Source organism: Nomascus leucogenys, chromosome 13 (assembly GCF_006542625.1).
Source record: "Nomascus leucogenys isolate Asia chromosome 13, Asia_NLE_v1, whole genome shotgun sequence".
Lineage (NCBI taxonomy): Eukaryota > Metazoa > Chordata > Mammalia > Primates > Hylobatidae > Nomascus > Nomascus leucogenys.
In genome coordinates, this window is record NC_044393.1 from 70,502,126 (window position 1) to 70,526,907 (window position 24,782).

The 24,782-nt window shown below is 35.7% G+C and overlaps 1 protein-coding gene across 2 annotated transcripts in view; it reads right to left on the reverse strand.

The window, feature by feature from the left end:
- Nucleotides 1-7,349: 7,349 nt before the first annotated feature.
- FAM3C (family with sequence similarity 3 member C) overlaps nt 7,350-24,782 on the reverse strand; it is a 47,307-nt gene continuing 29,874 nt past the window's right edge. For both annotated transcript variants that reach the window (XM_030825870.1, XM_030825871.1), the window contains exons 6-10: nt 22,644-22,702; nt 21,457-21,507; nt 18,598-18,682; nt 9,630-9,756; nt 7,350-9,042 (exon numbers count right to left, since the gene is read on the reverse strand). In XM_030825870.1, coding sequence (XP_030681730.1) covers nt 8,953-9,042; nt 9,630-9,756; nt 18,598-18,682; nt 21,457-21,507; nt 22,644-22,702 — 412 coding nt within the window. In that variant the 3' untranslated portion in view covers nt 7,350-8,952. The remainder of the gene's footprint in view (nt 9,043-9,629; nt 9,757-18,597; nt 18,683-21,456; nt 21,508-22,643; nt 22,703-24,782) is intronic.

The window sequence follows — 24,782 nt, forward strand, 5'->3', positions numbered from 1 at the left end:
TTACTGTTCAGCCATTCCTTTAAAACAGTGATGCTGACTCAGGCACCTCTCTCTGGGATGCCTAAGCAAAAACTCCTCCTAATTCCAAACCTGTGTCTTTGGGTTCTTTTCTTCTCACGTTTGGTATCACCATGGAAGCCATCCTTAAGTTTCTCACCTTTTTTTTTTAGACAGTCTCACTCTGTTGCCCAGGCTGGAGTGCAGTGGCCCGATCTCGGCTCACTGCAACCTCTGCCTTCTGGGTTCAAACGATTCTCACGCTTCAGCTTCCCAAGTAGCTGGGATTACAGGCATGTGCCACCATGACTAGCTAATTTTTGTATTTTTGGTAGAGACGGAGTTTCACCATGTTGGCCAGGCTGGTCTCAAACTCTTGACCTCAAGTGATCCACCCACCTCGGCCTCCCAAAGTGTTGGGATTACAGGCGTGAGCTACCGCGCCTGGCCATCACCTGTTTTATTGGCTGACAGCCTGCCCTTAGCCCATTTCCATCCCACTCCCAGTCATGGTAGAGGAAGCACCATGGTGCTCCTGGGAACACAATTCTGGGACCCAAAAGCTCCTATCTAGTCTAAACCACATTGCCTGCATTCATTAGGGCCCCTTATGTTGCAAGTAATGGAAAACTCAACCCAGACTGATTTAAACATTAAATATGTTGACTCAGTAACTAAAACCTCCAAACCTGTGACTGGTTCAGGGGAAGCTTGACCCATAAGCTCCCACCATGTTCCCTGGGCTCAGGTCTCTCTATTTCTTCAGGCTGGCTACTGGCCAAGTCTTCTACTTCAGGGTCCATGCAGTGCTGTGTCCCAACCTCTTCCAAAGTCTCCCACCCCCGGCATCTCCGGGATCTCTACTTTTCTTAGTAACATGGCTGCCATGCTTCCAGACGTCACATTCTCCTACCTACCACTCATTCTAAGGAAAGAGGGGTCCCAACCTCAAGAAAGAGAGGTTCTCTCCTGGTTTGCTCACACAGATGGAAAGAAAATCTTTTCTTTCTCAGAGGGTTCAGCAAAGAGGTCTCCTGAGTCTCAATGGTTCTAACTGATTAAATGTGCCTCTCTCTGAAAAAATCACCATGACCATTGGGAGTTTTAGGTGAGCCATAGGTACATTGATCCATCTTAAGGCCATCATGACCCTGGAAGTGGAAGTGGGATTCCCCGGAACTAAAATTACACAGCGTGAGAATAGACAGGGAGGTGGTTTCCCTAAAGGAAAACCAGGGTGTTATGTTACCGGTGAGTACCTGGGTGCTGGGCAGCAAAGACATTTTCTGTCTTAATTCTAGTGAGTTGTTTAGGAGACAGCTTTTGGTATCATATGGAGCTCACAACAGACAAAGCAAGCCCTAAGCACTGTGGATTATGTATGTGGGTTCGAAGTGCTTTGATTTGTTTAAATACCTTGCATAATGCTAAAGGGCGAAGGGAGGTGTTCCAGTGGATTATTTTTCAATTTAGGAGTTCAACTTCTTTGTAAATTTGGAACTGCCTAATAAAGGCAATGGTAAGAGGCAATGATTCATCCTGAAACGAAGTCAAGAAAAACATACTAAATGATATTATTTGTAACATCTGGATCAGGAAGTTGAATAATTAAGGCATTTTCCTGATAATGGTACTTACACAACATTAATAACACGTTAATTCTTTTTAATATAAACAACTGCATTATTTCTTTATTCACAATTTGGATGATAGTCATTTTGTTTTGTATTTTAAGAGACTGATAATTATATTAAAAATAACAATAAAATTTTAATTTTACACATTAGATGCTGTGACCTTATGTTTTGACAGCTTTACAACCATGTGATATGCACAGTAAGTATTTTAAAACACACTTTAATTTTCTCCAGGACTGTTAGTACTAATACGATATTTGTTTGTACTTAGTTTAAAAGGTGGAAACAGAAAAGCCTCTCATCAAAATATTTATTTCTAGGCAATTTGGTGAGTTGCTCATCCTTTTTGCATCACCTCCCAAAGGTCATCAAAGATTGAGAAATTCAACTCACTGTTTAGAGGCAGGTAGTGATCTGGAACACTGATTACCTTAGGTGATTTGAGGGAAGAAAAATTTGAATCCTATCTCCAGAAACCTCCTCAAGACAAGCCCTTCTTAAAGAAAGTTGGCTAAGATGTCTCCTTTTTAAAATTAATTTAAATTTTACTATAGACCAGATGTGATAAATCATGACATTTCTTGGGGGGCAAGATGATGACACATGGCACAGCATGACAAGGGACACAGTGATACACAAGGAAAGGACTAATTTACTTTGAAGGAATAAATAATATTAGCAAATACTTCCATAGCACTTAGTATATACCCATATTAGTCTAAGTAAAAAATACATAGAGAGATACATATAAAAATTCAATCTTCACAACAAGCTCGTAAAGGAGGTACATTATTGTGGTTTTCGTTTTACAGCTGAGGAAACTGAGACACACAGTAAGTTCCCAGCCCAAGGTCACACAGAATGAACTGGCTTCAATGTCTGTGCCCTTAACCACCACATTGTTATTGTGCTTCTCACAGTATCAGAACTGTCAGACTGTGTTTACAAACATATGCCATTTAAAGAGTTTAGGGGATTTGTGAATGTAATGAAAGTTACAGGATGTTCTTCATGGTTTGGTTATATAAACTTGGTTGAAAAGTAGGGAGCGAAGTGATGGGAGAGCTGAGATCTTAGAATTTACTATGAAATAAAATCAAAATACACCGCCTCTTGATCACTAAGCCCAAAGTGACTTACGCTGACTTCTATTTTAGATTGCAATGTGGCTTACAGTTGGATTGTGCAAGAATCTAACAACCATTCCAAAAGAAAATAACTAGGGGTAAAGATCAAACTAATTTAGTGTGACATAAAATAAATACTTACATCCTTTTTATTGTTGTGCTTACAGCCAAATGTTACATAAGGTGTTATTTTTAATAGATGGATTAAAATTTACTATTTGTAATGGTTTACACTCATATCCAAAGGAAAACCACTAGAGGTGGTTTGCGCCAGATTAAAACCTTTTGAAACAAAATCATACTAGCAAAAGCAGCCTCTCCCATGTGGTTGTAAAGTAATAAAGGAGAATCAAGTCAACACAAACTAAAGTTTCATGTGTGACTTTATAATTTGCAGAGTAAGTAAAAGCATCTGATTCGTGTGAACTGGAAAGGCAGAAAGGGCGGTGGCTGAGGGCTGCCTTTGTCCCTGTCAGAACCATTCAGAACCATCAGGGTAGCTCTACTCCAGAGGCCAAGAAGCCTTTCCCTCTACATTTTAGTAACCACCTGACACCCATGATCATGGCCCACATTTACTTGGCCCTGTTTAGCCAAGAAGAAAGGGCAGATCCTTGTTGCCCCTAGTTACTTTTTGGTGAAAGAAATATCACCAAATATACCAGTACATTTAAATACACCTCGAATTCTCTGGAAACCAACGAAAGGTGTAGATATACAAAATGGAAATCAATAACTACCTATGTATTGCCAGTACATAATCCTTACTTTCTCTTAGTCCTATCCACCATCATTGTTTTATCTCAAACTCCCTGGCAAACAAGGCTCTATGCAAGGCAAGAAATAACATAGGGCACAATAGCAAAATGGGAAACCTGAAGAAGTGAATGGGATAAATCCTCTCTAACATGTCCCCTACTTAATGGGTACAGGAACTTTGCAAACTGAAAGACAAATTTCAATTCTCAGTGTGAGAAATTATTTCCTTCACCGGCTTAAAGTTGTTTTGCTTTCCCCAAATACCCAATTCAACATTTTTTGAGAAACTATACTTTAAAATACAGGAATGATTTCAAAATTTCACTTGCCATGATTCCTGTAACTGTGCCCATATCCAACACACCCAGTGCTTTAAAACCACAGTATTTCCAGACTATTTCCATAATATAATTTTAACACCCTTTTGTAAGGTCTTAACAGTTCCACAAGAATTAGCTGTCAATATCATTCTTGGTCAAAAGTTTCAGATTTCCAGAGGTCTAGGAATGAGCTCACTTACCTTAAACCTTAAGTCCTTTCCCTAAGGGAGAACAGGAAGCCATTTGGGGCAGGCTGCACTCCCCAGGTAAGAAGGAGGCAGGACTTAAGGTCCAGTTCTTGCTCATTCCTTACACCTAAGGAAATCCTCACCAATTGACTCTCCCACTTCTACTCACTGAAAACCACAACTCTCAGGGAACACTGCCTTCTCCACTAACCCAACATATTTCTAACCGTAGCCCAACCATCATTTGCTTTTAAATCTCTCCCCTTCTCAGAGCTTGGACTCACAATGCATTCTCCTTGGGATTCCTTTCTGTTCCTGCCAAATAGAGCACATAATACTTCTGTAACCAGCCTTCCAAAAAACAGAGCATACACAAGCTAAGTAGTTTTTGGAGTTGAAATTTAAAATAATTTAAGAGATTTCCATGTTAATACCAACATCTGTAAAAAATAAAAAAAAATGCAAAATTCATGTGAAGTTTTACAATCAGAGAACTTCACAGGCTCACACTGGGCTTTTCGCTAAAAGACAAGATTCCCAAGTGTAGCGTGGGCATTGGTCTCGTCTGCTTTGAGGGATATACTTACGGAAAACAGAGCAATTCTTTTCAACAGGTAGATGTCCAAATCGGCCGTCTTATTCTACCGGTGATACAGGAGGCTACAATTTGGTGGGGAAGTCACTGGCCTCACTGTTGAGTTTGTTGTGTGTCAGAGAGGGCCAGCTGAGTCCCAGCATCTTCCCTACCATGATCAGTATGTCACCCTGCCCCGCAGCAGGAATTGGGGTGGTGAGGTTATTAGGAGCAGGGATCAAGGTCTGCACTCTCCAGTGAGGCTCATCAACCAGCTGCTGCCACAGGAAGAGGTCAGCAAGGGCTCCCAGCCTCTTTGGCTTAAGTCACATACTTTCCCCTAAAGGCCAGACCAGCAATCAAGTAGAACCATTTAAAATGCTAGCTACCTGAAGATACACCAAAATACATGGAGATAAATTAACCATTTAAAATGCTAGCTACCTGGAGATACATAAAAGCCTGAATTCTACCTATGAAGGGGAGTTGGTGTCAATGTGTAGTAAGTGAAGAGGTAGGCAGAATATGAAAGTTAGAGGTTTGGAGGTCAAGAACCTCAGGTGAAGAAATGAATGAATCCTCTCCCATGATCTTACTGTTCAAGTCAACTAGTGGCTCCCTTCTGGCTGGGTATGATGGGATTGGAAGGCTAGAGAGGCTGACTTGTTGCATCTTCTCTTGGCCTAAAATGCCTGTAAGACACATGGTTGATAACAGCAATATTAGCAGTTGCACTGAATGAGTACTTTGTGCCAGGCACTTTGATAGGCACCACAAACATGCTGGTATTACCCCTGTTTTACAGTTGGACATTGACTTCCTCAAAGTCCTCAAGTAGTTCACAGTGGAACAGAGATGAATTTTCAGGCAAGTCTGCACTCTTAACCACTATGCCACACTGTCTCCCCACTACAGAATTCTCTCCTCTTTAAAGGTTTTTCAGCCCCTTTTTTCCTTGGCTATCAAGTGAAGGAAATATGGGCTGACTATATGGAACATTACGAGCTTGCAGGTTATAAGTCAATTTTCCCTGACCAAAGGGAGTATCTTTTATCAATTTAGCCTCAGCTTGTTCTTTCAATATTAAATGCACCTCAGTTTACCCCAGTGGTCAGCATAACTGATGCAGAGCTGAACAGTGAAGTTAGTGATGGCAACAAGTTGTACCCGTGAACTAGTTGTACTGAGAAGACTGTCTTCCCCATGCTAACTTTGCTTATAAATTGCCATGGGACAAGCCCAAGAGAAACATCTCTTCTTTAACCTGAGAACTTCCCAGTCCCTTTTCCTTTCTGACCACTCAGAAGAGACATCTGTTTGAAGTGTTTCCCCAGTATAGCTTCCCTCAAGGTGTTTGCCCCCTCACTGGCCTGGAGGAAGGTTCTGATGGCAGAAGAGCCTCTTAGATTCCTTGGAGGGCTTTTCCCATGCTGCCTGAAACATCCTTTGATGCTCTCTTCATGCTGTCTAGCGACAAATGACTGACACTCCCTCGCGAAGCCTGATTACTTTTCACTCCATCTAGCCTTTGATTTGACTGGAAACTCAAAAAAAAAAAAAAGGATCACAATAAGGAGCAAGCAGAGAAAAAAGGCTTAAATTGAGGGAGTTTTGATGGAAATAGAAATTAACTAGTTATAGCACGTGATAATCAAAAATCAAGTATGTGGTAGAAACACCATTCTGAAAAGAGACAGAAAATCCTTTTGAGGAATGCAAAGGTGCAATCTGTTACTTTATTCTATAGCTCTAAATTTACATGGATTTATTGCTGTACAAGAGGTTGAAATAATTGAAGAGGTTTAAGTGACAAATCTTCTCCCTAATCAACACAAGCAATTTATCTCTCTCATATTCCTTTGAAAAAGTATTCTAAATGAATTTCCACTTTTAATTGCTCTACTAACTGAACACGGCACATTTTGCATTCAATTAAGGGAGAGTTTGTTGACCAAACTGAATGAAATTATAACTTTTTTGGTCAAGTTATTTATAATTTATGTAAATTTTTAAAGTATAAAGTGCAATACAGGCTAAATGAACTCAGCTTTGATCTGTCGTAAAATTATAAAATAGCTGATTCACTTAAAAACAAGTCCAGTACAGTAAGAACAATGATAAATTTCACATTAATCCAATTAAATTCAGGAATATAAAGACTCTGGTTCAATTTTTCTTTAATTTCCCAAATAACACTTATTTCCTGCTTTCTCTTGTTCAATTTTAACATTCATATTACAATACACTTATTCTGGGACAGCATCGGATTACAAATAAAAAATATGCATCAATAAGCCCATAAGCACCATTTCAAATACTATGTCAATTTGATTTTAATAAAGAAAATTCTTAACATTAAATGAGCACTGTTTCATGTCTAAAACCGATTTTAAAGAGGTATCTGAAAATGTAGTATAAAGTTATTGCTTTCAAGTTGGCACAATCTATACAAGATTGAACTGAGATAAAAGGAAACCACACCAGTTACATAACCAATCTTTGTCTTCTTTTAACATTTTATATATCTGAAAAAGCTATCCTTTTACAGTCTTAATAAAAGGGCTTTTTCTGCCATCTACTTAGCTTCTTACATGTTAAGATACGTCGAGGATATTACTATTTTTAACCACAGCAACAATTTTTTTTCCAAGTTAGGCAGTATAATAAATGCTTGACAAACCTTGTGTGAGTTTTTGTGAAGTTCTGTAGGTATATTACTTTGCCAGATAATACAAAAAAAAAAAAAATTCACAAAGCAAAACCAAGAGTATTTATTTTCATTATTTTAAAAAACTGCAACGTTTATTTCACAATCCCTGGAACTGTAAAATAACTATTCTTTTAATTTACAGAATTGATGAAAGTATTTTAAATGTCAAAATACACATGCTGAATGTGATTTAGCATATAAGCACCAAAAATCCCAAAAGTATACAAAGATTGTTTAAACATATAAGGTGCATTTATTCATGAATTACATTCAGTTTGAAGGAAGAAACAGTACTCCAAAGTTCATCAATATTTAAGAAATTATCTGAATAGCTTTCAACTTGGTTTGCAGCTAAATAACAGATACTGCTTTTACGTTTTTTTTATACAACGCATCTAAAATTTAGGTTCAAAATTTAAGTGCTGCCTTACATTGTGAATGGCAGTTTGATCACTAAATTTATGTTCCAGTTTGAGATACTTCATACACAACATATATTTAATGCCCTGAAAACTTCTGCTTAAAAACTGACTTATTTAGTGAACATCTGAAGGTAACAAAAAAGATAAATCTTCTATATTTTTATGTAGAATTGGGTATAAAGTCATCTGGGGTCAAACACAATCATTTTTTAAATGTTATCAGTCCACCCAGTAATAAGAACTTTTGTAAATATGCCACTATAGCTTCGGGCAATAATTGCTATTATGAAGTTAGATAAACACACGATTAATTTCTTGGTTTACAAATCAAAATTATTGTGATATTAAAGCATGCCTCCTTCCAAACCACTTGGTCAATGCTGATAACAATTAAGAAAAACATATGCTAGTATTGCTCTAAATATACTGACTTAGCTGTCCTGAACGACCTAATCAGGTTGGGAGGGGACTTGGCCCGGTTCTCCAGTTCTGTGAAGCTGCCACCTCCAGCCTCACTCTAAATAGCTTATACAGAATCAAGTTATTCCCATAGCAAACACAAATCCAACAAGCTGTGGTCCTAAATGCCATCTACATTTATATATTTACTTTTTTACTGTGTACATTAAGAATTTTGTTGTGCTTTTCACATATCCGATGTATGTTTTCATATTAAACATTCCTCAGTTTCTTGGGAAGGAAAGAAAAAGATCATGAAAAGAGGTACATCAGGAGAGTTGGACTGTAAAGTAACATTACACACACAACTAGCCAAATCTCTTTTTAATTTAAAAGATAATGTCATCACAAGGCAATATATAGAGGTATAAAAGAAAATAAAGTATCCACCCTAAAATCCATATTATTCCATGATATTTTCACAGCAACTAGTACATATATCAATATATTTTTCACAAACCATTCAGTTACACATTGCGTATGCTTTTAGAATTTAAAATATGTATTGCCATAGCAGTCTCAACATTGTATTTAGGGAAATGTGTGGAGACATGGTTCAGTGACTTGATCATTGTGATGACTATTTACAATGCTATCTATTTACGTTAGCAATAAATAATCCTGCTATCAAAAGAGACAATACTCATGCACACACCAAGATGGCTGCATGCTCTTAAAATATTTACACATAGCTCTGCCATTTATAGGTCTCCCATTAATAGTGAAAGTGCGCTTTCTTCAATTCTCTCCACATTTCCATCAGTCTTGCTTCTGGGGGATGCATCCTTCCATTTCTACAACTTCAGGCCATCCTTCATACTTGTTTGTATCCTTATTGTTCTTTATGTGCTATTGGAACACAGTAATAATATAGTTTAAAAAACCGTTGTAAACTGCTGATTTGCAGTAACATTTTACACATTCTCATTTCAGTAATACTCATGTCAACAATGAGTTCATTTAAATTACTGGTCAAGATATTAAATGACTGACCCTCAGGCTGTATCACATACATGGCAGACCTTCAAATAATAGCTGAAAGAATACATTGCAGATGCTTTTAAAGGATTATTTGCCAGTCAAAAACTAACATTTACATTCTACTAAATTCTAAAATATTTCCAAACTTAACTGATTCTAAAATCCAAAGCTCAATTAAAATTCTTAATAACTAAAGCTTCCTAAAAGGCTTAAGATATGTAATCCTATTCCAATGCATTGTCCTGCAGGAAAAAATATTCCCGTGCAGAATTTTTAAGTTTTGAAATTTAAAAGTATGATGGTTATTTCAAATAACTGATTACCAAGAATTTATGACAAATATATGATCATATTTACTATCTGCTTTATCTAATTTTCAAATAGCTGGGATGAGAAAATGTACCATAAGGTTTCACAGAATTTGTTTTTGTTAATTCTGAGTCTATGACACTAACCTGTTCAAAAGGGCTTTTTGTCTTAATGCCCTTCCCACCACAGAAGACCCAGTTGTCTCTAAAACCAAGATTAGTAATAGATGTGCTCCCCAATTCAGCAATGAGCCGCCGTGCCTCGTCATTGAGTCTTGAAGAGGGAGAGAAAGAATACAACAATAAACAGAGGGAACTGTATGCTAATACTGATTCACTAGGATATTAACACATAACATGAGACAAAATGAGACTTTAAATAACAGAACATTTTGGAAAATAATTTTTTTTCACAGAGTAACATTTCTATTGGTTGAATTCTTTAGTGACAAAAGACATGAACTCCAACAATTAATTTTAAGTTTATTCTATTATAAGGACCTTTAGGTTTTTATTTCACAACAGTTCACCTTCATTTAACTTTTCAAATTACACTCATCAAATAAATAAGGGATACCACAGTTAGTAGATGCCTACCCAGACTAATCCAAGGTCTTAAGCAATCAATATTTTTATAAAATTAATAATCTTTTTGAATCTCCACTAAACCCTCTGTAAATTACATTTGACCAGAATAAAGGTAAATGCTGACAAAAATCTGTATGTTTCTAACACTATGTTTTATTTAAAAGAAAATGAATTTTGAGAACAGATACATAAATTGTACTTCAGTGATAACTGCCCAAGTGGTTACTTAATAAAAATGAAAATATTAACCACACAGCAGCTAAATGCCTACTAGCAGGAGGAGGAGCAGTGACAAAAGTCAACCACTAGGGAAACTACTAATTGAAAGATGTCACTAAAAAATTTTGTGTAAGTGATCATCCTAATGTTCAATGATTTTCTCTCCTTTATCTCTAAGGAGAAAAGAAACTCAGTACATAAATGCTAGCTATAGAGCTTAAAAAAAGAAGAAGAAAAAATTAACTAAGCGCTACTTGTACACATATTTGGCATTGAGTCCTATATGCTGCGCAAAAGACAGCTCTAACAGATCACTTAGAGAGGTCTGTTCTGCTAAAACCTGAGGCAAGGCAAGTTTGCATTTCCAAACAGCAGGAAAGTCAGTGAGGAAGGTACTTATTCATTCTGCAGTGTTCTTTCTAACATCTCATGCTACTATCAGTTAGCTCCTTTAATATCTTAGTGAAAGAAACACTACATAGAACAGTTCTCATTTAACTAAAGAAAAAGGGATACTCCTATGGTTTTTTTAAAAAAGTGTCATAAAACAGGAAAGAACTACATATATCATTAAACTTTCATGACTGATGCCAACCACATCCGTGGGGGCTGTGGAGCTGTTTTGGCCACAGCCTGGGCACTGCTGTCCACCTGGAGGAGGTTCACTAGAATCAGCAAGAAAATAAGCCATAGCCTGTGGAGTATTTAGCCTTCAAGATTCACCTCCTATATTAAGTGGTATATTTATAGCCAAGTGAACTAAAAAGAAGTGAAATGACTGTGCAGAAGAACCAATCTCAGCCTCTGTGAAGACTGTGAGGCCTTCACATGAAATCTGTGCATATGCGCTGGCTTTCCCTCCACAGTTCCTCTGCAGCTTTGTTTCCTGTGCCCATCCTTACATGAATTATCCGTCACTTTTCACTTGTTTGCTCATTTGATAAGCAACTTTTGTGCTAGAGGGAAAGGCCCCAAAATTATCACCTGAACTTTGTTTTCTTGTTTCCAAATGCTATTGGGATGCCACGGATCTAAAAGACTGTCAAATTCCACTTGCATCATTTATCCAAATGTTCTATTTTCTAACTACCTTATAGAAGTCCACACTTGCATCATCAGCACTAGCAATGAGTTTTGCTGCTGTAACGAGAATAAATAGTATTGAAATGTGCAGAGCACAGGTAGTAGGCTCAGTGGTCAGCTAAGTGGACTGCCTCCTGCAGAGAGGCTTTGGGGTTCCATTCACATTTACATCTCAAAAAAATTATGAGTTGATACCTCACAGGCCTTTAGGGTGGTTCATAAACAGCTGAAATGATGAATGTGAAGTTCACAAATGTTAAGAGATTGCTTTATACAGGAAAAACTCCCTGCAAAGTAGAAGCGTATCCAAATGCAGGTCTAGCTCCCTGCTAAAAGTAAAATCTTATCCAAGAATTTTGCATCAACTAAGAAATACGTTGAAGGGCAGTCAGGCATTCTTATTTTTGTACTCCTGAATTTCAGAAGTGACCATTATGATCTGTATGAACAAACCAAGCTGATTTACAATCAAGCCAGAGATCGAGGAGAAACTTAAAGATTGAGCTTTATGTTTTCACTCCATTAATCTTATTCCTTGCTTTTCCATTAGAAGATACTGAGATCCTGTGCAGATACACATTAACATAGCAGGCCTGAGCCTAGAAAGGCCTACTAGCAAGACTGACCCTTGGCTGGTATCTGGCCACTTGGATTTGGGGAGGGCTCTTATCATTTTCAAAACTGATAAAAATGGTTCACTGTGTCTAAACTGTGGGCAAAAAAATGCAATTTATGCTGAACACTTGTTTTCTCTCTGGGAGTCTGGTATTTTGGAACAGATTAGGCAGAGGGTGCCTACATGACCAGCCCCTAATACAATCTCTGGGCATTGAGTCCCTAATAAGCTTCCTTGCAGACAACATTTCCCGTGTGTTGTCCTAATTGGTTGCTGCAAGAATTAAGCATGTCCTGTTTGACTCCACTTGAGAAAAGACTCCTTTTTCCCTCTAGACTTTGTCCCATGAACCTTTTCCCTTTGCTGATTTTCCTTTGTGTATTTTTGCTTTAACAAATTACAGCCATGAGACCTACTGGAGAACTGTCAAAACTGGGAGTGGTTTGGGGGATGTCTAACACATAGCCCTGTGTATATCTAACTACAGTTTTATAACAAGATGACTTTGTCAATGACTTCTAACACTTTCTGATCTGCCTATGTAGAATTTGGTGGATTATTTTATTATTATTTTTAGATATCTTCTATGTAACTAAGTAAAAAAAACTTTATATTTCAAAAGTTTAAAATCATGTAACGTAGCCAGTATTTAATTGAATATACAGGAAATGTCAAAATGCCCCTTTTTAAAAAAAAGCCAGGGCAGCAAATATATTTTTATATAGCATAAAGGTTGGAGATACAAGCTTTTTATTCCACATAGGAGCACCCTGAGTTTGTTACATATATTTTAATCCTTACTAATGGTCTTAACTGAGTTAAAAATTTATGTCAAATAAATTATTTTAGTGAATAATTTTCTTCAAAATGAACAGAAAATTATCCTGTGATAAACCAGGATAGACAGAGAACAGTATCAGGTTTTGCTAGAAGACAATCTAACGCTGCCCAGAGGCAATCTAAACTAGAAAGGGAGGAAGTGGGAACTGGACACAGGAATCTGTGGGTTCTGCCTCCATCCTTGCTGGGAAAGGAGACACATCGGACAGTCCTGCAGCTGCACCATCAAACCAAGCCAATGCTGCCTTTCTGGAAGCACAGAAAGCAAGAAGGACAATATTAACGGCTCAATTCTGATTAATAGGGAAGAACAAGCTGGGAAGGAAAAATATCAGAAGGTCTGGAAAAAAAATCACCATATTACCTCAGGGTGTTGAAGAGTAAGAAATGCTAACTATATAAGGCATAAATGGCGACCCAGCCTAGACTTTAAAGAGAACATATTATACAAAGTTCAGATTAGAAATTTTTATGAGGGAATACAACTCTTTAAAAACAATCAGAAAAACTCTATAATTTTCACTATATAATTGCTAACACTCTCAGAAAAAAATGGAGCATAGTTTCTAAATTAGTGCTATCATAGGAATGTTTTATGATGGGCTCAAACTTAAGAAAGGAAGTGTGCAAAAATACAAACCAAACCACATTACTAATGACAAAATTTTTAATACTACTAACCAGGAAGACCTGTAGTGCTCAGAATGAGATGAAACTCATAAAATTATTAAAAGCCACAGGAACAGCTTTTGCTACTAAGTATGAATAACAAACGGACTCACTGTTTCACGAGAATGATATATCATCAGACCAAAGCATGACTATCTTTTACAGGGAGGCAAACATTCTTTGATCAACATAAAAAGGGAATAGTAGCTCAAGAAGTCCATGTAAGTGCTCTAAAGTAAATTTAAGCCTCCAGTCCTGTAAACCCCCTCCCCCACTCCACACTTTTAGATTGTAAAGGAACTTGTTGAAATAATCATCAAGGTAGTGTCAGTTATTTTAGAAGCCTCATGGAAAATGCGAGATGCTAAGACATTATCCCAGTTTTCAAAAAAGGCAAGAAAATTTTAGAAATAATGGTCCAATAAAACTAATGTGAATTCCTACCAAAATCCTTGAAGGGATGACAAGAAGATCCTGTGAGCATTAAAAAGCAAGAAGGAAAGAAGGGGAAATAAAGGGGAACTGGTGGGAAGGAGAGGGAAATAAGTAAAGCCAAGTTAATGTCATCACAACTACTTCAGCTTTTGAAGAGGTTTTCAGGCAGTAGATCAGGGTACTGTAATTAGCACAGTCCATGAATTTCAAGTGAGCATATGATAGTCTCAGAAAATAACCTCTATGAATAAAATAATGAAATAGCAGCTGGATGGTACTCCTGGTAGGGTACACTGGCAGCTGTTTGAAAAGTAGTTTCTGCAGCTGATTAACAGATGCATCCCTTGGAGGAAGCCTCTAGCAGGGTGGCACACCGCTCGTGGTAAACATTTTTATCAATGACTTATATTTAGACATAAGCATGACTTTGTAGAGAGTACAAAGCCTGGATCATGGGAACTTCATAGGACGAATGTCAGAATCAAGACCAAGTGGGCCTACATCAGCAAAATTAAATTTAACAAGGATAAATGAAAATAAAGGCCTTCATTTAGATTAAACAAAATCAAGTTCTGAAGAGAAAGACCTGATTTGACAGTGGTTTAGGAAACAAAAAAGCCTGAGATCAAATAAAAAGATCTGAGAATTTAACTTGACCAAAAACTCACGAGCCAAAAATGTAATGTGACTGTTTAAAGAAAACTAATACAATTCTAGTCTGCATGAATATTCCAAGAAATGTAATCTCTAAAACATGGTGGGCTAGCATCTGCATTGTACCTTGTACTGGCCAGACCACATCTGGAACCCTGTGTTTGATTTGATGCATTCATTTCAAGAGAGACAATAATCAACTAGAGAATGCCTAAGAAATATAGCCAGGAGGATGAAACAAATTAGAAGCTATACATGATAAAAAGTTAAAAGAGCCTGTGTATTAAGCCAGAAAAAGAGAAAGCTAAAAGAAAAATACCAATTAGCTTCAAATACCTAATGTATCAAATGATTTGGGGAACACACTTACTGTTTTGTTGTTCCATCTATCCAAATTAAAGAATATCAGGCAGAATTTAGAGGGAGACCACTCTGAGAATTTAATACTGTATTGTGAATATTTTGTTTCAATCTATTTCAAATGGAGAAATGAAAGGGTACTGGCACATTAAGTAGGTAGGGTGCTAAGTAGAGGTATTCATAGAGAACAAGGGAATCTTGCCCAGGCTCCAATGCTGCTTTAGGTGACCTTTAAGATCCCTTCTTACTCCAAGACATTCATATTGAAGCCCTTCACGTAGGCATAACATGTCATGGAGTATTCTCTCCAAAAGGAAGAATACAACTGGCAAGTTTAGCTTGCTCATTCAAACCATTACCTCCTTTATAACCAAAGAACAACTTATTTTATTTAGTGAGGGTCGGGGTGGAAAGTAGGTATCATTAGATAACTGTACTCCCTGAAATGTAAGTTTTCTTAGATCTAAGTTTTTCTCTATCTTGTTTTTTAAATGGGCTTCATAGAATCAAGAAACACCATGATTAACAAAGGAAAATACGTTTCTTTGGGGCAGAACTTCAGAGCCTTTCATTGTGAATCCCGAAAAAGGGGAAAATATAAGGCATCATCCTCAAACTTCTTTGACCATTATATGTACTTGTAAAGGACTGGGGTTCTACCAAACACATTCTGGGAAATAATGTGATGGAGATCAGTCCTAGTTAATCTGCTGAAGTTCACAGCACTACAAAGCAGGCTCATCATGATTAAGAGAAACTAGGATCAGAGATGATGAGAGAGAGTGAGTGTGAGTCAGCTGGGTTCTGCTTTCTCTGGTTAACATGCCACCCAACTTTCTCTCTTGGAAAGAGCAGGGACATTCAGTTTACGCACTTGACTTTCTTGTGTATAAGTGGAAGAAAATGAGGTAAAATTCAATGGCCTTAAATAAGGAAAAGCCATAATACATCAGCAGCAGTAAGCAGAATTTCTATTCATATATAAGACAGGGTATATAACACAACTGGTAAATCACTGCAAATGTGCCACAATTAGACACCTGCCAAGATAAAAGGGTTTATATATATATATATATATATATTACATATATATAAAATAGTATATATATATATATATATATAATAGATGTAGACTGCCTTTCTTAAGGATGTTGTCCATTTCAGTATAAAAGATATGATGCTTACAATTTCTTTTACCGGTATTTAGAAAAAGGAAATATTTGAAATATAAATTCGTGTGCCCCAAACTCATATAACTGAATTCATTTAAATTCACAGAAGATGAATCATATATTGACCAAGTGACCAAACGTAAAGAAATTAAAGTTTAGATTTTTCCTTTTGCCCTAGAGGTTACACTCTCTTCCAAAGCTGCTTTTGGTGCATTTAATGGGTACCAAAAAATAGCAGTTAAGGAGTAAACATCATTCCTCCCCTAGTTCTTAGTTGTGGTTACAATTTATTATTAGCATATTAGCAGATTAAGGGGAGCAATTTTGATTCCCATCAGGTATAACAAAATAATCTGGTGAAAAACCGAGGTCATGTTTGTCACTTCAGAAAAGTGGGGCCTCTTCTTTTTAATGTTAAAACTTCAAATTTTACACGTAATAGCCTATTCTCTCAGCAAAAGCAAATAGCAAGTTACCTGTTTTTTGATGAGAGCCTAATTATATCCTGTTTCATTCTATTTAGGTAGATGAAAATGCTTGAATAGTTAAGTTTTATGTTAACCTTCAATTTATGGATTTAATATATTCTTAGTTGAACCAGATAAAACACACAATGTCAATGAAATCACTTCAGCTTACAACCATTTATAAAGTAGCACTGTTTTCAAGTAAATCTGTGATAATGTAGCTATAAAATAATACATTTATAAAAATCAATACATAAAAAATACAAATTTCTTATAAATCTTGTAGTATTAAGGTTCTGTCAATTAAAATCTATAAAATCTATAAATCTTGTAGTATTAAAGCTCTGTCAATTAAAATCTATAAAGGATTTTTTTATCCTTGATAAGTCATCTGAAGAAAAGTCAGAGAAAAAATTATTTTTTTCTAGAAAGAAGAACATTAAAGGGGATTTAATCTCAACCAGAGAGGCATGAAGTACAATTACTTTTATAAAACAATTTTAAAATAATTGAAATAGTGTCTTTTTGGAACAGAGATAAATAGGTCAAGTGAATGGAACAGAACAGAAATTCCAGAGATAAAGCCAAATCTACATAAGAACATGGGCATTGTGTGTCATGGGGAAATTGCAAATGGGTTTTTAAACATACATGAAAACAGTGAAATCACTGTTAGAGAAAATCTATTAAATATCTAATCTGGAGGTGGAAAAATACTTCTCAAGTATACAAGGAGACGGATAGAAAAATACATAGACTATATAGGCATTAGGCTAAAATTCTAAAATTCAAAATGCACGCTACACTAACAAAATTAAAAGCAAATAGTGTACAATAAACACATTTCTTTTTACATTAGAAATGGTTAATATCCTTAAAACATAAAGGGGTCTTACAAGTCAAGATACACCAACTTGAATGGTCAAAAGACAATTTACATAAAAAGGCAAAAGAAAAAAAAAACACTTGTGAAAAATCAATCTCAATAATAAAGGCATATTAAAATAAGATACCTTATCAAACTCTTAAAATTGAAACTTAAAAAAATTAACAGTTGGTGCCATGGAACTTCTGAGAAAAATATAAAATTGGTAAAAAAAAATTTTTAAAATCCATTTTTAAAAACATGCCATCTTGTAATCATTTCCAGTTTAAAAAAAAAGAAGTCTATCTTAAAGAAATAGACATGGACTGTTCAAACATTTCTAAGATAGTATATTTTGCTAAGTATGAAAACTGGAACTAGCCTGGGTCCAGCAATAGGCAACTCATTAAACAGGTTATAAATCATGACATTTTAAAAACCAGACTAGGCAGGCATAAACAATTTTTTATAAAGAATATTTAATAATAAGGGGAAATATTCCCACATAAGTGAAGAGATGTGCTATAAATACTAGCATTCTAAATATTTAATGCCAAAAAAAGTGTGTTAAGTCATCTGGAATAGAAACTAAAATATCATCAATGTTTACACTGGATAGTGAGATGGACTGGAACTTGGTCTCTTTGTGCTTTTCTATATTTTCCAAATTTTTACAACATATACTATTTTAAGAAAAAGTTATAAAACTACTATTTATTAAACTTATTTAAAATATAGCACACTTGTATCTTTGACAATGAACTCCATTTCTTGAAATTTACCCTAATGACATAATAGGGAAACTTTAAATAAAGGTAAGCCCATAACTGCTGATGAACCATAAAAATGCTACTGAAGAATATTAATGCCAGGAAAAACAATTTCAGAATGTTAAAAAACAGAACATGAAAGTATAAAAAATGTTATATATGATGTGATTCTAATTTCACGACAACATATGTGTGATAAACATTTACATAGAAAACCAGGAAGGAAGCAAAGTAAAAATAAAAATTGTTAGTTGTGTTTATCTGGTAGTTTGATTACTTTGCTCTATGTTACAGATTTTTTTTTAATGAAAATGTATTGCTTTTATAATTACAAATTATAGCTCCTAAAAGTTCTGTGAAGTTTTAAGTTCACATACTTGGTTGCTCCATCATCGTATGTTCCCATTAAAACTATTGTTCCATCTTGTATGGCCTTCAGAAACTCAATAAATGGTGCCACATCTGAAGAAAAAGAAAGGGTTGAGGGTTTTAAAAGATGATGAATAAGCATCATGATAATCTCTAAAAGTAGTATTATAAAACGTGAAGTATCTGTAAAGCACTAATTTCCAAAGTAAAGTAATACAAAAGACAGACAAATCTTATAAAGAGTTTAAAAACTGTTAAATTTGTCCCTTAATATAATCCCACCATCAACTTACAATTTCCCATTCCTGATTTATCCTGTATCTTTTGTATTGATATTCCTGGGGCTAAGTGAAAAAAATCATAGCAAAGTAAAGCATGACTTATGAAGTAAGAAATTTAGACATCTCTCAGATTTGAATAATTGGGATCCTGAAAAACCTTATTCTGGGGTCCATGCATAAGCTTAAGGAGGCATGGGAGGTTTGTGGACTCCCTAAGTGTATGTAAAATTGTATGGGCTGAGCACAGTGACTCAAATCTGTAATCTCAGCACCTTGGGAGGTCAGGGCTTGGGGGTCGCTTGAGCCCAGGAACTTGAAACCAGCCTGGGCAATATAGTGAGACCTCATCTCAACAAAAAAATTTAAAAATTAGCCGAGCTTGGTGGCACATGCCTGTAGTCCTAGCTACTCAGGATGTTGAGGCAGGAGAACTGCTTTGAGGCCAGGAGGTGGAGGTTGCAGTGAGCTGAGATCACACCACTGCACTCCAGCCTGGTTGACACAGCAAGACCCTGTCTCAAAAAAAAAAACAAAAAAAAAACCAAAAACGAAACGAAAAAAAGCATAACATTATTTGTATGGGTACTTTACTAGAAAGAGGATACACAGCTTTTCTCCGATTCTCAAAGGTATCTGTAATTTTTGGAAAATCTAAAAATACATATACACACAGATTTAAAGGATATTTTAGGTATATCATTTGCTATGAACTGGGAGAAGGAATACGTTAGGTGATCACTAAAAGCCAAACTAATTGTAGCAAATATTACAGTCACTACTCATTTGATCTACCAAATCAAAATCCACAAGGACTTCAAAATAAACCACTTCAGTGACTATAAACTGTTGATGCCAGATACATACATAGGTCAGATTCTACAAACCACTTAACATCTTGAACTCTTTACAATGTCTGGGTTCCTTATAGCTCTGAAGTCTAATTCTACTCCAAAACTGGGTACTTCAAATGTACTCCATTTCTTTCCACAGCAAAGATTCCAAAGATTTTCGATAACTGATTATATTTCATAATAATAGCATTTTCAATTCAAAAAGATATAACAAGGCAGCTAACAAATTACTTCATTTAAATGCAAAGGTGGCAATAAACTGCAACAATTTCCTAACTAGAAGAATGCTTCCAGTGGTAATTAATCTACCTGTGACAAGAGAAGTAAGAGAGCTCCTGGTCACATGACTGATTTCAACAACAGCTTTGTAAGACTGTTTCTATCAATAAATTTTGGCAGGACCAATTTATGCCTTTAGAATCTAAAATTGATGGTCCATTTTAAGTTTATACAGCTTTGACAGCTATGCAATGTTGTCCTAACCTTATTCAAGAACAAAATAATACATGGCATCTTTTGTTTTTTTGAGACGGAGTCTGGCTCTGTCGCCCAGGCTGGAGGCAGTGGCATGAGCTCGGCTCACCGCAACTTCTGCCTCCCCGGTTCAAGGGATTCTCCTGCTTCAGCCTCCCAAGGAGTAGCTGGAACTAAAGGTGCATGCCACCATGCCCGGCTAATTTTTATATTTTTAGTAGAGACGGGGTTTCACTGTGTTAGCCAGGATGGTCTCCACCTCCTGACGTCATGATCTGCCTGCCTCGGCCTCCCAAAGTGCTGGGATTACAGGCGTGAGCCACCGCGCTCGGCTACATAGCATCTTATTACAAGCTGAAGATATGTTAGAAAAGCTAAATTATCTGGGAACTCTTAACATGAATTTCAGGAAGCCTAATAGCTGTTGGCTTCTAGGGAATATATAAATGGAACGCGGAGGTGCAGGGGAGATCCTCATACTGATCAATCTCCCAAATTAAAGAATCAAAAGATAAACCAGCGTTGGCCTCCCTTCAAACTGGAGGAAAAAAATCCCTGCTTCCAGGCAGTGTTCTTCTTTGGGGTGCCAGTCCCTTGCCTCTGCGTGCTGGTAACTTCTTCCCACTCCTTGTGGGACTTCCAAATATGGAAGAGGAAAGTATCTGTGGATTGCGTTACAAGAAAGAAAATTCTATTTCTTCCCTCAAATATTCACCTACCTAAAAAATTAGCTGCAAGTCAGAGGGTAGAACTGTGATGAATAATAGGACTGCTTTTCTAAAACTGATAGTTTATCTTGTCCTACTAATGCTCCTAGTTATGATTTATTTTTGAGACTGAAAAATCACATGTAAAAAAAAAATCAATTCCTATCACTTAGGAATGCTTACTTACACTGGTTATTCTGGTCTTCAAATTACTTTTTTTTTTTTTTTTTTTTTTTAAATTTTAGACAGATCTAAAGGAGCCCAAAACTTTTGAATTGGTTGTCCTGTAGAAAACAAGATGACTTTTAAAAAAAAAATCTCAATTTTGATATTACTATCTTCAATCACACACCACAAAAAATTTTTCTAAGAAGAAAGTATATGAAACATGAATGATAACTTAAATACAGCTGGACATGTAGTGAACAGAAAGTAAGGGAAACAAAATGAACTAACACAAATAGCATCATCATTCTCTCATTAATGGGCTACGTTGTATTGAGGTGATTAAGTCAGTGCCAGCAAAAGAACAGAGTCATGTTATTTATGCTTACCTCCTCCCCACATGTCAAAATATTTAGTGTCTAATACTTCTCCTGTTTTTCCTAAAAGAGATTAAATTTATATCAAATTATGCATCTGAAGTATATCATACACTGTAAGACCAATAATCTTATCCAATGATTGATGTGAATTCATTAGCAGAGAAGGAATTACTTTGAGAACTTAAAATCTGAATCACATGCACCTAAAATATATTTTTAAAGGGTAATTTCTTAATAGAACTTTCTCATTAATCTTTTAAGCCAAAGAATAGAAGTTCATTACTGACTGTAGACCATTCCAATTCGGTTAGGTATATTTCATCCTTGTTTCCATATTCTCTTATTTTAAAATTACTCAAAAGTAAACCTTTTACAAAAAAGAAGTATCTCCTTGAATCAGATGCCATTTTCTACATTAAATCAGTTTTTACAATAAAATTTACATTAACTTGCCCTATAAAATGTATTTTTTGCTATTAATGAAATAGACAGATGCTGAACCTTTTACCTAAGGAAATGAAGAAAGCAGAAACACAAAAATTTACCTCTTGCTGTGAAAGTAGTAAAATATATTTTTCTACACTATGAAAGTACAGTGGTTTCTAACCATCCTATATATCTTATAACCATCCTACACAGCTTTATGGAATACTTATTGTACCAGAACAGAGAGGATCAATATGCAGTTAGGCCTCACTTTATGGTTTCAGGTTTTCAGATTTGATTTTGAAGGAAAATTTGAGATGTTCAGGATTCAATCAACTTATTCATACTAATTAAGCTATCAGAAGAACGTGGCCAATAATGAAAAATTACAATAAATTCTTATTCTTTGCTCCTCCCCCTACACCATCCTTTGTCATTTCAGACGCCTTTAATCCTGTCAGCCTATCCTCCTATTATGTTAGGATTCCAAAATTTGAAGCAAGATTTTATCAATGTGATGTTAGACTGCTTGTTTTCTGACAATCTCATGGGAAGCTCTTGCATAGCAAGTCAGGATACTTTCAAGAAACACGCTATAAATTCTTAGACACCAAGTCTCCACCCATAGATTTTTTGCGGGGCAGGGATGGGACAGAGGGCTTTATCATCAAGAGCAGCACTTTCTAACCTGATCCTCTGATAGTGCATTTTACTTTGGGACAGAAAAATATCCACTGATTTCATCCACAAGCTAAAATAATTGTTCTTACCATTTACCAAGGCAACATTGATCCCTCTTCCAACATTATTCTTAACACCACTCATTAAACTGAAGGGGGAGAAATTGAAATAAATTTAGAATTAAATATTGTACAATAACATATCAGCAAAATAAAGTCTTTCAAAAAAGGTTAGGAATATTATACATATTTTCAATTGTTCAGTGCTGCAGAGGAAATTAAAAAGATCTCTACTAAGTCAGAGAAGACAATCTAATACTGAATTTTAAAACAATGTCCTTAAATAATATTTCGCAAATAGAAATACATATTAAAAAATATTAGGCCTGAAATAATAGACCCATTTTTGTGCTACACTGCTTCAGATTATTCTTAAAACATGGACATTAAGCACATGTTCTGCACCATTCTTAAGGTATCAAATGAAAGATAATCTCTTTTCTGCTCTCTTCAGTACCAGCGTGACATGAAACAGAAGTGAGATACTACCCCCATCTTTTAAATCTAAAAGCAAACAGAGTGGGGGAGCACTCTTTCATGAATGTTACCTAATTGTGAACATTCTCCTAGTGATTATCACTGTAAAGTTCCTCTACACTAAGAAATATTGCACTCATGAAATCACTGCATTGAATGACCGTCACTTACATGGTGACTACCTGACATAATCGACTTCCATGGGCAGCTCACTGACCACTATATAAAGACAATGACACTGTAAAACGGAAGGTACCAGTGACACATTTGCTGGTTATCAGTTCAGTCTGTTCAATTGCTCAAATTAGAATTATTAAACTAAAATTGTGAGTTCTTTTAACTCAAAACTTCAAGGTAATAGTAATACTCCCAGTGGTGTGCTGTTAAATATTTAACAACTGGTCTGTGTTTAGGAGAGAGAGGCAATATGCATATATGTGACTACACGTGCACACACATGTCCATATATTGACAGAATTATATATACACATAGGCACACAATTATAAACTAATATAAAGGATGTATAGCACACAATTTCATAAATAAAATCTATAATGTACTTTATTATAAATCTCAGTCAATTGATTCTCACAGAGTATTTCAGTTGATTTTTCAAACAATTCACATCTACAGCTAAACTATGGTTGCAATTGATGAATGAGCTCAGTTCTAACAAATGTTGGATCTATGTTAATGAGTAAGATAAAATAAAGAAAAACAAATAATGAAGATTCATGTTCAAATTCCACTTGCCTGTCAATGATGACTGAATCACATAATAAGTTTTAAATATTGGAAGACTACTTCCTATATTTTTGGTGCTATCCACCATATAATAGATACAGATATGACACATTTTTCAATTTAATCTGCATAATATTTTCTCCCTCACTTGAAGTTTAGAACTTGAGTCTGCAAACTTTTTCTGTAAAGAGAGAAAGCACTAAAGAAGCTACAGGGAGATACACTCAAAAACACTATAAATAAATAAAAAGAAACACTTTTTTAAATGTTCATGGAACTCATAGGAAGGCAGGAAAAAAGAGAAAATAAAAACAAATAATAAAATAGTAGACTTAAACCCTCATATATTAATAATTATAATAAATGAAAATAGTTTCAACATACCAAATAAAGACAGAAATCGGCACAGTGAATTAAAACAGGAACCAACTACACACTGTCTACAAGAAACTCACTTTAAATATAATGATATAGGCAGTGGAAAGTAAAAGGGTAGAAAGAGACATATCATGCAAACATTAATCAAAAGAGAAATTACAACTCAATTATAAAGAAAACCCAATTTATCAATGGGCAAAGGGTTTAAAAAGACATTTCTCCACAGAAGATATACAAATGGCCAATAAGCACACAAAAACATGCTAGACATCACTAATCATCAGGGAAATGTAAATGAGATTTCACTTCACATCTACTAGGCTGGCTATAATCAGTAAGTCAGATAATAACAAGTGTTAGCAAGGATGTGGAGAAATTGGAACCCTCCTACACTGCTGGTGGAAATGCAAACAGATGCAGCCACTTTGGAAAACTATCTGGCAGTTCCTCAAATAATTAAACAGTTACCATCTGAAACAAAATCCACTCCCTGGGAGTCTAAAGAAATCAAAACATATGTGCACATAAAATGTGTACATAAATGTTTCTGTAAATGTTACTCATTATAG